The sequence below is a fragment of the Mirounga angustirostris genome, unplaced genomic scaffold (genome assembly GCF_029215605.1).
Source record: "Mirounga angustirostris isolate CCGP_5_RB_7025 unplaced genomic scaffold, mMirAng1.0.hap1 SCAF_9, whole genome shotgun sequence".
Taxonomy (NCBI): Eukaryota; Metazoa; Chordata; class Mammalia; order Carnivora; family Phocidae; genus Mirounga; species Mirounga angustirostris.
In genome coordinates, this window is record NW_026991717.1 from 119022625 (window position 1) to 119036778 (window position 14154).

The window sequence follows — 14154 nt, forward strand, 5'->3', positions numbered from 1 at the left end:
CTCTCTCAGCAGCAAGCCCTGGCCCAGAATTGCTGGATGCTTGATGGAGGAGGAGACCCAGCCCAGCAGAGAAGAGCAGAGGTGGAGGGTGCTTGGCTGAAGGGCAGGGAGGAGTGCTTCAGCCCTTCGTTTGGGTTTAAATAAAAGAATATGTGCTTCTAGTAAAGCTGTCAGATGTGACAGAGAGATGGATATTATTTCTTAAACATCTTTCTGGGAATTTCGTGTGTGTGTGTGTGTGTGCATGTGCACGCGTGTGTATTCTCCCCCCACCATAGGACCGTTCTTTGACACTGCTTTACATCTGCTCCTTTCATTTAATTATATAACATCTAATTATGTTATATAAAAATGCCCTGGTGCTAGGCACTGTACCAAGTTGTTCCACACATTACTCATTTCATCCCCATAGTCCCATGAGGAAAGTATTGTTGTTGCTACTCCCATTTTACAGACGAAGAAACTGAGTCACACAGAAATGGACATACCCAGGGTCACAGCCAGTGGCCAGCAGAGCTAGGATGCCAACAGACAGTCTGGCTCTGGTGTCTGTGCCCTTAATAGTTACATCTTCCTACGCTCTTGGGTATCTTCCCACACCCACAAAAACAGTTCTACCTCATTCTTTCTGGTGGCTTCTAATGTGCCATTCACTTAGCTAATAATTACGTTTATATAGTAATTACATGTATCACATTAGTTACATTTAGGTTGTTTCCTGGTTGGGGTCATTACAGACTCATCTAACAAACACCCTTTCCCATTTATCTCTGTGTTTACAGGACAAATTCCTAGCGGTGGACTTGATAGGTTGAAGGGAGCAAGCCTTTTGTTTTATGCTTGATTTAGTGTTATTTTGGGAACATCTTAAGTATGGACAGGTTCAAAAGCCAAAACTAGATAAAAATGTGCCCACAAAACCCTCCCCTCCATCCCTCCCCACCCCCTCCATCGCCTCCCCTCCTTTCTCCTGGAGCTGTTACTTTTCATTTTCCCTTCTAGTGCTTCTTTTTTCAGGTACTAGAAAATCTTTGGGCTCTTTCAAATATGAGACCATAGTGCATATTTCTCCCCTGCCTTGCACAAAGTGAAGCAGCCTGTGTATAGTATTCAGCCCTTTGGAGAGGACATTTGGATTTGCAAAGCGTCTTCCAGCTCCTTTTGAAGGAGGAGGAGAGAAGTCAGGGCTGGGTCCACCAGCAGAGGAGGTCTAACCTTGGAGGGAGCCACAGACTCTCAGAGGTGCCGTTTCCCTTCCTCCCACCACCTGCTCTGCGCTTCCCCCAGAGGGCAGGCCTGTTTTTGGCTTGTACACGAGGGGCAGAGGCGGTGAAATCTGAGCTTGTGTATAAAGGATGGAGAGGGTCTCACTGAGTTCTTTGTGGGTTCATTTTCTTGTCACCCAGGAGTCAGGGCCCAGTGACATTTGTTCATTCTACTCTGCTAGGAATATGCGCTGGGCATCTTCTTTGTCCCAGGCCGGGCACTGGGCAGCGGGGGCAGGAAGATGGGCAGCACAGGGCAGCCCATCTCAGCAACCCCCCCCCGCCGGTGTGCTCACCGGCAGCACCCTCAACAGCCCCTTGGGAGCTCCTCACCCTTCGGGGCTCAGCCTCCCGCACTTTCCCGCTTGGGGCATGTTCGCCCATGGTGTGTTCTCAGCGCCCCTCCATCTCTCTGGCCCTCCGAACTGTCCTAACCATGAGATCCCAGCAGAGCTCGGGGCTCGGGGTGTGCCTTTGCCTCTTGACTGCGAGCTTTTGCACACGGGGGCCAGTTCTGGGTCGAGCTTGCCGTTGTGTCCACAGTGCCTGGTGCTTAGCGGGTGCCCAGTGAGGATTTGCGGAACCAATGAAGAGACAGAAGCACGCTGTTGACTCTAGGGATGGTACCTGTGTGATGGGCCTCACGGGGGTCTTTCCTCCTTCCTTTCCAGAAGCCCCCCTCCACCCTCCCCTCCCTTTTGCCACCTTCCGATTCAATTGTCTGTCAATTTCGCCCCATCCGCCTCCGACATCTTCCCTCCCGGTCTGTCTGCTTCCAGTGCAGCCCCCCACATCCCCGTGGGCACACACCCTCATGAGCCGGCTGATTGGAATCTGTTAATTAATGTCGCCCAAGGCCTCTCCCGCTCAGAGGCCCGATAAGGGAAATTGGATGTCCATTCTATCTGCCTTTTATTACCTCCCAGCTGTCCCTGCCACCACAGGCTGCCACACACCCCCTTGCGTACCGGGATCTAGACAACACGCACGCACCTGGCCCCCTGGTGCCACAGCCTCTCCCCGAGGAGGCACGTTGGTCCAGGCCCGCCCCTGTCTGTCCGTGTCATTGCCCAGCTGTTTGTCAGTCACCCGCGGATGCTGGCAGCCAGGTGATGAGCCAAGGCCAGGGGTGTACAGATCGTACTCAGGAACCATGATGACTGGACTGAGAGGCTGCTCCCCAGCAGAGGGGGACCCGCCTGGTTGAAGGGGCTTCCACCCTGGAGTGCCCCCTGAAGTTGAACACTCGTGTGCTGGTTGGAAGGGGAACAGTGGGGTTTAGACTCAGGGGAGAGCAGGGGAGAGTAGGACAGACTCCATGGAAACCAAGAGTGATGGGCCTGTCTAGGAGCTCAGGACCACCCCAGGCCTCCAGCCATGCCCAGAAGGGAGAGGAGAGTCATGCCGACAGCATGCTAATAACAGAAACAGTAATAATAACGACCATCTCAGGCATCAGCCTTGCTCAGGCTCGCTGGGTGCCAACGGTGTGGGGAGTGGAGCTGGGTGCTGTCCGTGCACCACCTTTTTACCCTCGAAGCCCCCATATCTGCGCTGTGCCCACACAGGGTGAGGTGCCAGGTCAGCAAGTGAAGTAGAGGCCCACCCACATAGGCATACTCACCCCCAGAAATCCCCTCCTTCTAGTTGCCCGTGACGCGTGATGCAAAGGGCTTTGTGGATGCTCGTTCTTTCCTTCAGTCTGGCATATGGTTAGTGCGGCGGCCAATCGCTGAGTTTCTGGCTGAAGTTACCACCTTGTGTTTAGTGACTGAGATGTTTGAAAATCAACTTCCCCTCCCACTCCTCTTCTTCCTCCTCCTCCTCCCTTGCCTACTTTTTCTCTACCCTCCCTCTCAAATCAAGATGTTAATTGTTCGTGCCTAGAGTCAAGTGCAGGTATAATGCAATTCCAGATACTATTCTCATTTCGTAGATGAAGACTTTTCATCTCATCATCAATAACAATTGTACGAGCTCAGTGAACACAGTGTATATTCCACAATCATTGTCTCATTTCGACCTCAATGCGAGTCTGAAGTGGGTGCTACAGTTCTACCCATTTCATAGAAGAGGACACTGAGGTTTGGGGCAGTTAACACAGCTTTCACATGGTCAGCCTACAGCTAGGAAAGGGGAAGTCAGGATTCAGGCCCAGGCAATCTCCTGAGCACGTTGGACAAGACGGTGACATAATTCTGGAGCCATCCCCCTTGCTGACCTCCTTTCGCTCTGGAGTAAGCATCCTTGCTAGCAAGGAAGGGGAAACTCCCATGATTCTAAGCTCACAGAATGCAGGACAGCTTGGGTCATTGTTAGGTGGAGAGTGATGGCCAGGGCAGCAGGGGTCTGACCCCAGGAGGACAGGCTGCCTGTGAGAAAGTGCCCTCTGACCCTGTAGGCTCTTGAGCTCTTAGCCCCAGGCTGCGGTCACTGGCGGGGTGGGGGGTCATCACTGGCTGGGAACAGCTGAGTCCTTCCTGGTTGGGCCGTTGGGTCAACACACACAGCTGAGACTCTGCACTGAGGACCAGGTGTCACTTTAAAACACCAAAACCTCCCCTGGTTGAGCAGAGAGAGGAATCTGGAAAGTCCCCTGGGGGGAGAGGACCCTGTACTGCCACCTTTCGATTCTACTGTGAATTTAATAACTCCTTAAATTACAGATGCATTTAATTAATCAAAAAACTTCTACAGACATTCGAAAAAGAGCATAGAACTAACAGTAATAGTGATAACAACTGTCAACATTGACTGAGCTCTTGTTGTGTAAGTCTTTCCCATGAATTCCCTGTCTGACTCATTGACCAAGGGAAGGACAAGGAGTCCAGCCGGTACAGAGGGAGGGGCAGGATCCAGAGGTGCCCAGGACCACCTCCTCCAGCCAGCCCACCTGATTGCTGCTGCCCTCCTTGCCTCTTCTTCCCACAGGCTTCTCGAACCTCTCTCTCGGGGACCAGATGAGCCTGCTGCAGAGTGCCTGGATGGAGATCCTCATCCTGGGCATCGTGTACCGCTCACTGCCCTATGACGACAAGTTGGTGTATGCCGAGGACTACATCATGGACGAGGAGCACTCCCGCCTCGCGGGGCTGTTGGAGCTCTACCGGGCCATCCTGCAGCTGGTGCGCAGGTACAAGAAGCTCAAGGTGGAGAAGGAGGAGTTTGTGACGCTCAAGGCCCTGGCTCTGGCCAACTCAGGTAAAGACGGGTGTGGGACCCACAGAGGGAGCTTCGAGAGGTCTCGTTGGGCCCAGGGAGCACAGCTCTGGGGACTGTGAGCAGGGCCACCATGAAGGGGGGATGGCATGAAGATGCCGGAGCTTCTAGTCACCAAAGACGGCAGGGGTTGGCGTGGAGCTGAGAGGGTGGTGATGAAGGCCAGCAATAGGCAGCTGCCCTGGATTTGCAGGGCACTAGACTCGGCTTCTAATGTCTAGCCCGACACACTGGTTAAGGACACAGATTCTATAGCCAAGTTGCTAAGCGTCAAATCCTGCTTCGACCACTTGGGCAAGTCACTTCCCTCTGTGCCTCATTTTCCTCATCAATAGAATGGGAACAATGAAGAGTCCCTACCCCACCAGACTATGGAAGGGATTTGTTTATATATGATTATATTATACTCAACAACATGCCCGGTGCATAATAAGTGTTCAGCCTGTTAAATAAATTAGCTATGAACTTACTTAATTCTTACACACAATCCTATGAGCAAGGTTCTCATGATTTTAACCCCATTTTACAGATGTGGGAATTGAGGCCTGGGGAGGTGAAGAAAATTGCCCAGGGTGACACTGTTAAGGGGTGTCAGAGCTAGGACTCGAACCAAAGTCCTCTGATTACAAAATCACCCCCCAGCTTATGACTCTCCTTGAATCTCCCAAATTGCTCAGGTACAAGAGAGAAAAACCTGCCCAACTGAGTTGTCTGGACTGTCATTAAAAAGGAGGCTTCAGGGGGCGCCTGGGTGGTTCAGTCGGTTAAGCGTCCGACTCTTGATTTCAGCTCAGGTCATGATCTCAGGGTCCCCGCGTCTGGCTGTGTCCTCAGTGGGAAGTCTGCTCGAGGATATTCTCTCCTCCCTCTGCTCCTGCCCCTGCTCTCTAGCTCTCTCTCTCTAAAGTAAATAAATAAATCTTAAAAAAATTTCTTTAATTAAAAAAATAAAAAGGTTTCACTCCATTCCTTCAGCCCCTTCCAGCTTCTGGTTGGAATCTCTGGGGAGAGGGGCTGGGCATTGGCGATGCAGGTGAGCGAGCTGAAATGTATTCTGTCTCCACGGTTAGGGAGCATCTCCACTGTGCCAAGTTGGCGCGGGGTGGAGAACGCAGGAGAAAGTCAGGCTCCCTATCCTAAAGAGAGAGTGTCAGGCCATTTTGCTATAGGGCAGTGTCTGCTCAAGTCTGGGTCAGAGGGACCCAGGTTCAAATTACAGCTCTGACACTTAGTAGCCGTGTGACGTTGGGCAAGTTGGCAACCTTCCTTAGCCCTGTCCTTGGGTATGAAGTGGGGACATCCCGGTACCGCCTCCAAGCACTTTGCTATTAAATGATCGACTGAAGATAAAGCACTTAGCCCAGTGCCTGGCCTAGAGGAAATGTTCAATAAATATTAATTATCATCATTACTATTAATATTAGAGGAAACAAAGTGTTATCAGCGCAGGGAAGAGTGGGAGCTAGTTCCCAGGTGGAGACAGTACACATAGGGTGACCAGAGCTAGTTCCCAGGTGGAGACAGTACACATAGGGTGACCAGCTGGTTTGCTTGGTACTATTATGCTTTCAGTGAAAGTCCTGTGTCCCGGGAAACCTCCATCCCTGGCAAACCCAGACAGTTGGTCCCCCTAACAAGTAGCTTCATAGAGAATGCAGGGGATGCTGCAGATACCCTGCTCCGCCCCCCTTCACTGGGTTAGTGCTCTCATGCCCCAGCTGCTGAGTTTTGCTGCTAAGAGCTCCTAGCTGCCCCCTTCACCAAGACCTCCCCTCACCTGCCTTGCCTGGAGAGTTGAGTACGGTGGCATCTTCAGCCAGTGGTGACCCACACAGGGGAACAAAGGTTGGCTCCTGGCACGGTGGGATCAGAGCTTTGCATGGATCAGGCCAAAGCCAAGGCCATGTCCTCACCTTGCTTGCTCCCACCCTCACCGTATCCTGCCTCCCTCCCTCCCTCTCTCCTGAAAGCACATCCTCCAGAAGTCCCGTGCACCTGAACCCTGGTTTTGGGCTCTGCTTTTGGAGAACCTGATCTAATCCAGAGAGGCAAGCCTTTTATTATTTTTTTTTTTTAGTTTAATTCCCTTTTATTAATAAACAAATGCAGGGGCGCCTGGGTGGCTCAGTCGGTTAAGCGTCTGCCTTCGGCTCAGGTCATGATCCCAGGGTCCTGGGATCGAGCCCCACATCGGCTCCCTGCTCCGTGGGAAGCCTGCTTCTCCTTCTCCCACTCCCCCTGCCTGTGTTTCCACTCTCGCTGTGTCTCTCTCTGTCAAATAAATAAAATCTTAAAAAAAAATAAAAAATAAAAAATAAACAAATGCAAAATAATAATGAAAATTTTTACAGGCTTCTATACAGACCATTTACATTTTAAGATTCCAAAATGGTAGTGTATTCTTTGTGAGAGAATGCTAATCCTATTGGGTTTTTTAAAAAGTGGTTTTAAATTTACAGAATAATGGAGCAGATGGAGCGACAGTTCTATGCCCCCATCCCACCCACATCTACCACTTGCATCCACCTCCTCCCTGTAGTTTCCCCCATTGTTCATATCTTGTATTGGTATGGTAATTTGTTACAATTAATGAGCCAATATTGATACATTATTACGAACAAAAGTCCCTAGTTGCCATTAGGGTTTACTCCTTGTGTTGGTGTGGGTCTGTAGATTTGACAAATGGGTAGTGACAGAATTCCCCATCACCTCCCCTACAGAGCAGTCTTACCCCTCGTGAGCCTGTGCTCACCGACTCTGAGGGAAGCACCGGGACCAGCCCTGCAGAGGGGCTGGGAGTTGGCGTGGGCGGAGGGAACACGGTGGCAGCAGAGGACACGGAGTGGGAACGGCGAGACCAGCACGGCTGCCAGGCCTTGGAGGGCACGTCCTTGATTTTAGGCTCTCCTGACCGTTTCTCACCTGACGTAGAGCTCGAGCTGGTCCATGCTGGGGGAGGAGAGTGAGGAGGTGGGAGGCCGCTCAGCGGTCACCTCCTCCCCACCGCTGCACATCAGGCTGTGCCGGCTTTCAGATGGCTTTTTAGGTTAGCTGGCTGCTCTTGCTCTGATCTCTGATCTCTGATCTCACACGTACACACACACAAATGCACACAGACACGTGCATGTGCTCACACGTACACATGCATGCACACATACACACGTGCCCACACATACCCACAAAGACATGCATGCACACATACAGACACATGTGAACATGCTCACACACATATTTATGCAAAGACACGTGCACATGCTCACACATACACAAAGACGTGTGCACACAGACACGTGCACATGCTCACACAGACATGTACACATAGACACGTGCACATGCTCACGATGTGCGTACACACAGACACATGGGCACGTGCTCACATGAATACACACAAAGACATGCATGCACACATACAGACACGTGCACACGCTCACACATACATGCATGCACACATACACGTGCACACACTCACATGCATGCACACAGACGTGCACAGGCTCACATACACAGATGCATGCACACATACACATGTGCACACGCTCACACATGCATGCACACATACGCATGCACAGGCTTACACATACACAGACGTGCATGCACACATACATGCTCACAGACACATTGACATGCGTGCACACACAGACATGCATGCAGATAAACATGCATGCTCACAAGTATAGACACATACACATACTTGCACACATGCACATATTCACAAATACACACATGCCTATGCACACTCATGCACACATACACACGTGCAGATATGTACACACACGTACGCACACATGCACACACGCACACACAGCACCTGACGACTGGCCGTGGTTTAGTAACACGAGTCCACTGGCAGCCTCACTAGCATCAGGCGTGGCCTGAGTACGCAGTCATATGAGATGAAACGCCACGAGTCTGCCCCTCTTGCCCCCGTGGCATCTCCCAGGCCATCCTGCAGCTGTGCGCAGGTACGAGTAGTTCCCAAAGAGGCGGGGTTTGTGCCGCACAGGCCCCAGCTGCGGGTGGAGCGATCACCTGGGGCAGGAAGTCGGAAAGAATAGGCCTATTGCAGGTAAGGCCAGAAAAGCGGGTTGGGGTCAGACCAGAGGCTCTAGGGCTGTGAAGGCACTGGCTTGTAATCGGGTTGGTCCAGGGGGCCGCGAAAGGAGGTGCAGCAAGATAGGAAAGTCACCCAGTCAGACAGAGTTAGCGGGAGGAGAGACAGGTGCCTGGACATCATTGGTGTGGGCCCGGTGGCCGCCCCCAGGGCCACCGTGGGTGCCACTGCTGAGCTTGAGCACGTGGGATGGGACCATTCCAGTGGCTCCAGGGGCTGACGCGAAGCAGAAGCATGAAGCACGTCAGAGACAGGCTGGGTCCCCAAACCCCAGCCCCTCAGGAGCCTGCTGGCCGTCTTTCACCCCAAGTCCCAGCCATCTCCAAGGCTCCCTGACAGCAGAAAAATTCATAGCCATTGATTTTGTAATTAACAGTTTATCAATGCCATCGATACAGACTCGCTGATGGATTGCAAAGAAATTAATCTTGCAATGTTATTTTATTTCATTTTTGGTCGAAGGCAGCTGCCAATTTTGGCCTCCTTGGGGAGGGCGGGGGAGGGAGTTCGGATGGCCACGTCCCAGCCTTAGAGGGACCCACATCTTGGGTACACATTCTGGAACCAGCTGAGAGTGTAGGAATGGAGCCACGCTCCATCTCCTAGTGGCAAAGGAGTCCTCGCTGCTTTGGTAACAAGGGGCAGAACAGTGGAGGCGTCTTGGGTAGGGGGCCAGTGCACCCCAGCACGCTAAAGCCATTTGCCCCAGGCTAGGTCCTCACAGTGACGGTAATGCTGCATTTATCAGGTGCTTACTAAGTGCCTGGTAATGTGCTGTTTCTTTTAATCAATCCTCACCACTACCCTATATGAGGCATGGAGACATTTGCTCCGTTGCAGAGATGAGGACACAGTCTCAGAGAGCCTAAGTAACTTGGCCAAAATAACACAGCATCTTAAGACTCCAGAGTCTTACCTTCCTCATTCCGCTTTTCTCCCAAGAGGAAGAGGCAGGACCTTGGAGGCATGGGCTGAGTGTGGCTGCAGAAGGTCAGGAGTCACTGGGGTCGGCCAGTTAGAACAGTGACCCTTGGCGGTTTGTGCCTAAGCTAACCCGGCACGCAAAGGCATTGCCCTGCTCTTTTGAGGAACTCGGCAGCCTCGCCCCGCCTTCCTTGGCAGTCTGCCCAGAGCTTCCAGCTCACTTGACCCATAAGGCACCCTTGCCTTCCCGCCTTTGGCAGGCAGGCATTGGGCGCTGCAGTGCAGGGTGGTGGCTCGAGCTCTTTAAGGAATGTCAGGAGAAGGCGGGTTGTTTTCCCTGAGTCCCCGGATTGGGTGCCAGGAAACGGCCTTGGCTTCAGCTCAGCCCCCGCTGTAAGCCAGCTGTCAGCAGGTGCCCGCCTGTCCTGCTGGATTTAGGTAACTTCCATTTGAACCCCTAATTCATGCCTGAGTCCGGAGCCCTCCTCGGGATTTTTAGAGGACTCCCAACAGCACCCGCCATCGCTGTGGCCCATGCGTCCAGCCATGCTGTCTCAGGCCCCCACCAGGCCCCCCGCCACAGGGCACCTGGGCACAGAGCTCAGCCCCTTTGTGTTTGCATTCTGTGTAAGCATTCTGTCAGGTCAGTGACCGCCCCGGAGACGAGCTGGTGCCTGGTGGCAGCAACAACAGTAGTCCAGTGACGATGCTGGTCATGATGCCACCAGCCGGGCACTCCCTTTGGGACAAGTACTGTTTTCAGTCCTTGACCTGTACTAACTCATTTAACCTCTTGAGGTAGGTGTGGCCAGTATCTCATTTACCAAATGAGAAAAATAAGGCACAGAGAAGTTAAATAACTTGCCTAAAGTCACACAGCTGGCAAGTGAGGGACACAGGACCCCAACTCCACTGTCCACCTGGCACCTCCAGGGCAGGGACTGCGGTCTGCTGCCGGTCGAGTCCTTCAGGGTCTCCGCCGCTGCCTCCCGGTGGTTTCCCGGGAGATGACCTTCCGACATCCAGATGGCTCCCCGGCTCCAAGCCTCAGCTCCGTCCCGCGCCTCTGTGACCTCAGGCTGGCAGCTTAGCCTCTGCGAGCCTCCGTCCCCTTCTCTGTAAAGTGAGGGTGTGGGGGGCAACAGCGCGGGCCCCCCCCACCCCGTGCCGGGGCGGCCGGCTGCGCGCGCTAACGCTCCCCCTGTGCCCGCAGATTCCATGTACATCGAGGATCTGGAGGCGGTGCAGAAGCTGCAGGACCTGCTGCACGAGGCGCTGCAGGACTACGAGCTGAGCCAGCGCCACGAGGAGCCCCGGCGGACGGGCAAGCTGCTGCTGACGCTGCCCCTGCTGCGACAGACGGCCGCCAAGGCCGTGCAGCACTTCTACAGCGTCAAACTGCAGGGCAAGGTGCCCATGCACAAACTCTTCCTGGAGATGCTGGAGGCCAAGGTCTGATGGCCCGGCACCCGGACCGACTCCCGCCCGCAGACACACCGGCCGACTGACCGCCGCGGACACGTCTGCGGCCACCAGCCTCGCCCTTCAAGCCCTGTATCATGGCCATGAGCAGCCCCAGAGGAAGGGCGCGCTCGCCTCCGGGCTGTGGCCGAGTCCCGAGTGCAGCGGGGCAGGGGAACAGGGAGGGGAGGGCAGGGCGTGGGCTCCTCTGTAACCGGCTTTTTCTTTGGTATGTTTTTTCCTTCTCCGTGGGCAGTGCTGAGGTCTGGGCCAGGGCTGACTCCCTTGAGACTGGAGACCATCGAGGAAGCGGCCCCCCCCTGCCTCCAAACCCCCAAGAGACGGCAGTGCATATCCTAGCCCCACCCCCGCCCCATCCCCATCCCCCCCCCCATGCACTGGGTGGGCAGTGCTCAGCGCCCAGGACCCCACCCAATTCAGGCTGGGTGCCACCGGAAATTGTCCCTTCCCAGCTTTCTTCCGGAGGCCCCGCCTACTCTGAGGTTCTTTGGGGCCCCTCCAGAGGCCCCACACCTTCCCCAGTCCAGGCGGCTCCTGTCCTGCAGCCTTTCAGCCTGGCGCACATGCAGCTCCCGTTAGGGACTCACCGTCCAGAGAGCAGCTGCCAGAGCCTGTGCATCTTCCTGGGCTCCACCCCTCGGTGCCCTCCCACCTGCTGTCACCACGGCACCAAGGCCCACCTGTCTTCGTCCTTTCCCCTCCCCTCCCAAGAGATCCCTGCTGCATCCTGCCCCTACCTCAGAGCTCAGTGGGTTCAGCCAGCCAAGGTGACTTCAGGTCTATAGCTGGGAACAGTGCTGGCTCGGAGAAGAGCAGGGTCCAGGCAATATTCCCCAGAGCTCCCCCTTCTGCTTGCTTCTCCCCCCCCCCCCCCGGTCAGCCTTCAGGGCAGGTCCGGAGCAGGTGGGCCTGTGGGAAGTTGGGGAGTCTAGGGGCCTAGCCCCCTCTGAGGGCACCCTGGGCACTGATTTCCAGGCTGGCAGTCCTGGGAGGATTGGGGCAAGATGGGGAGAGGTTTGAACCAATTTTTGCTGAGCACAGAAAGCCTCAGAAGCGAGATAAGCAGGCGGGGAACCCTGAAGACGGGGCACTCGCAAGTTGCCAGCCAGCCGAGGGGCTGGCTTTTGTGGGCAGTAGACAGGTCACCCCGCGCCCTGCATTCCAGAGGGTTGGGCAAATCTGTCACAGGAGGGGCGAGGTGTGACGTAGCTCCCGTATCTCCCCGAGTACACTGAGAAGGCCCAGCTGTGTGGCAGGACACTCCCCACCCCCCCACGCCCCCGTCTTCCTAGCTGCTGTGTCAGGTGACTAACCAGCCCGGTTTGCCCAGGATGTTCCTGGTTTTAGCGCTGAAAGGCTGTGTCCCGGGAAACCCCTCAGTCCCAGGCAAATGGGGACAGTCACCAGACTTCTGTGAGCGGCCTCAAGGGTCGGTTATAACCCACTCGGGGCACCCTTAGCGCCCCCTCTGCTACACACAGGTTGGCCCATGGTAGCTCAGGGCCCCCCGAGGATGAAGGGGGGGTCGGGCGTGCTGGGGAAAGCCCCTTCCGAGCAGCTGCCTTTGAAGCGGGGATCAGAGCAGCCCTACCTGGGACACTTGTGGGGGATCTGCACCCATGGACCCCGACCTCCTGGCACGCGGAGAGGCGGGCGGATCGGCCTGCCCATCGCCAGGTACCCGGGGGCCAGGTGCCGTCTCCCACAGCCCTGTAGCTTCCATGGGAGCAGCTGATGCTGGTTTCGCCTTGCTGCCTCTCCCCACCCCCCATCCCCAGACCCCACCATCTGAACTGTGCTAGGACCTGCTGAGGTCACCCCAGGCCTGAGGGTTGGCCAAGACCCAGCAGCTGCCCAGGGGCTCTCTGATGTCCTCATGTACGACATAGAAAGTGTTCCAAGAGGCCTCACAGCCCAGCGAAGTGTGCTGTCCCGTTAGCCTGTGGGGAATGCAAGGCCGCAGCCACTGACGGTCTGCGTTGGAATTACTGCCCAGGATGCTTCATCCCTAGCTCTCTGGGCAGTCCCGATGCGGGTGGGCGCACAGGCATCGAAGCATCGAGGGACCCGAGCAAAGCCCCCAGTCTGACAACTGGTAGGAGCGATGCCCTAAGGTCCGAACTCGAGGTCCCTCACGGTGAGAGAAGCCGGGGTCTGCTCCTTGGGAGCCTCCCCCCAGCCTCCTGCTGTGCTGTGTGCTTGAGGAGGGGGCGCTGAGGGTGGCACCCCGGCACGAGCGTGAGGCCAGGGCCCGTGCGCAGCTACCGTTTGCTGCCCATCCTTTTTAGGAGAAGCATCTCAGCTGCTGGTACAACTGGTTGGGGGTGGGTGGGTGTTGCGTACATAGTGTGTGGATGGATCCGGGGCTTCTGCAAGTGTCCTGCTATCCGAGCCCCCCTCTAACAGTGAGGGGGAGGCGGCGAGCCCGATGGCTCTGTGCCAGGGAGCTGGATGCTGCTCGTACCCTGAAACCCCGGTGGCCGTGGGAGGTGGATCTGGCACAATGGGATCCCTGGCCACCAGGAAAGGCCCTGGTGTGTACGAACGGAGCCACTGGATGTGCAAAGAAAAAATGGAGGCCAACTTCTTGGTTGGAGGCCTCGCCAGCTTTGGGGCCTCCTGGGAAGAGGGGGGCCCTGACTTAGTGGGGGATGGTGAAGCGAGGAGAATTTAGGACACCCACCCTGCCCCCAAAACGGGATGGAACTCGCACACGCACACACACACACAAACCCCGAATCTGCTGTTCCTGGAAAATCTGTAAAGAGGAAATTGTGCCCTTCTCACTTGTACTCTCATGATACAGGTCATTGAAATGAACCAAGAAATAAAATGTAAAAATCCAACCGTGGAGAAGGTGGTATTGGCTGGGTTTTGTTTGGTCCCCATGTCCCCACCCTTTCTATAGCTTCTAGACTGGTTTTGTCGCACGTGAACCTGGGTAGTGGCCCCCAGTGTTTGCATCGAGGAAACCAATGATTTCCAAGGCGATGATTGAAGAAACGAGTAGGAAGATCTCAAGACCGGAGCAGGGCATTGGTGGGGAGGCCAGGCAGGGGCTTTCCTCCCCTCCTCCAGACCCTCCCCTCCCCCTGTGCAGATGGGAGAAGTCCGGAGGGGGGTGCGGGGGGGGCGGTGACAAACAGGACAAGA

At 55.1% G+C, this 14154-nt stretch overlaps 1 protein-coding gene across 2 annotated transcripts in view; it reads left to right on the forward strand.

The window, feature by feature from the left end:
* The window catches only part of ESRRB (estrogen related receptor beta), a 167759-nt gene extending 153917 nt beyond the window's left edge, over positions 1-13842 (forward strand). For both annotated transcript variants that reach the window (XM_045901289.2, XM_054513809.2), the window contains 2 exons: positions 4197-4466; positions 10733-13842. In XM_045901289.2, the coding sequence (XP_045757245.1) occupies positions 4197-4466; positions 10733-10977 (515 nt within the window). In that variant the 3' untranslated portion in view covers positions 10978-13842. The remainder of the gene's footprint in view (positions 1-4196; positions 4467-10732) is intronic.
* Positions 13843-14154: the final 312 nt, after the last annotated feature.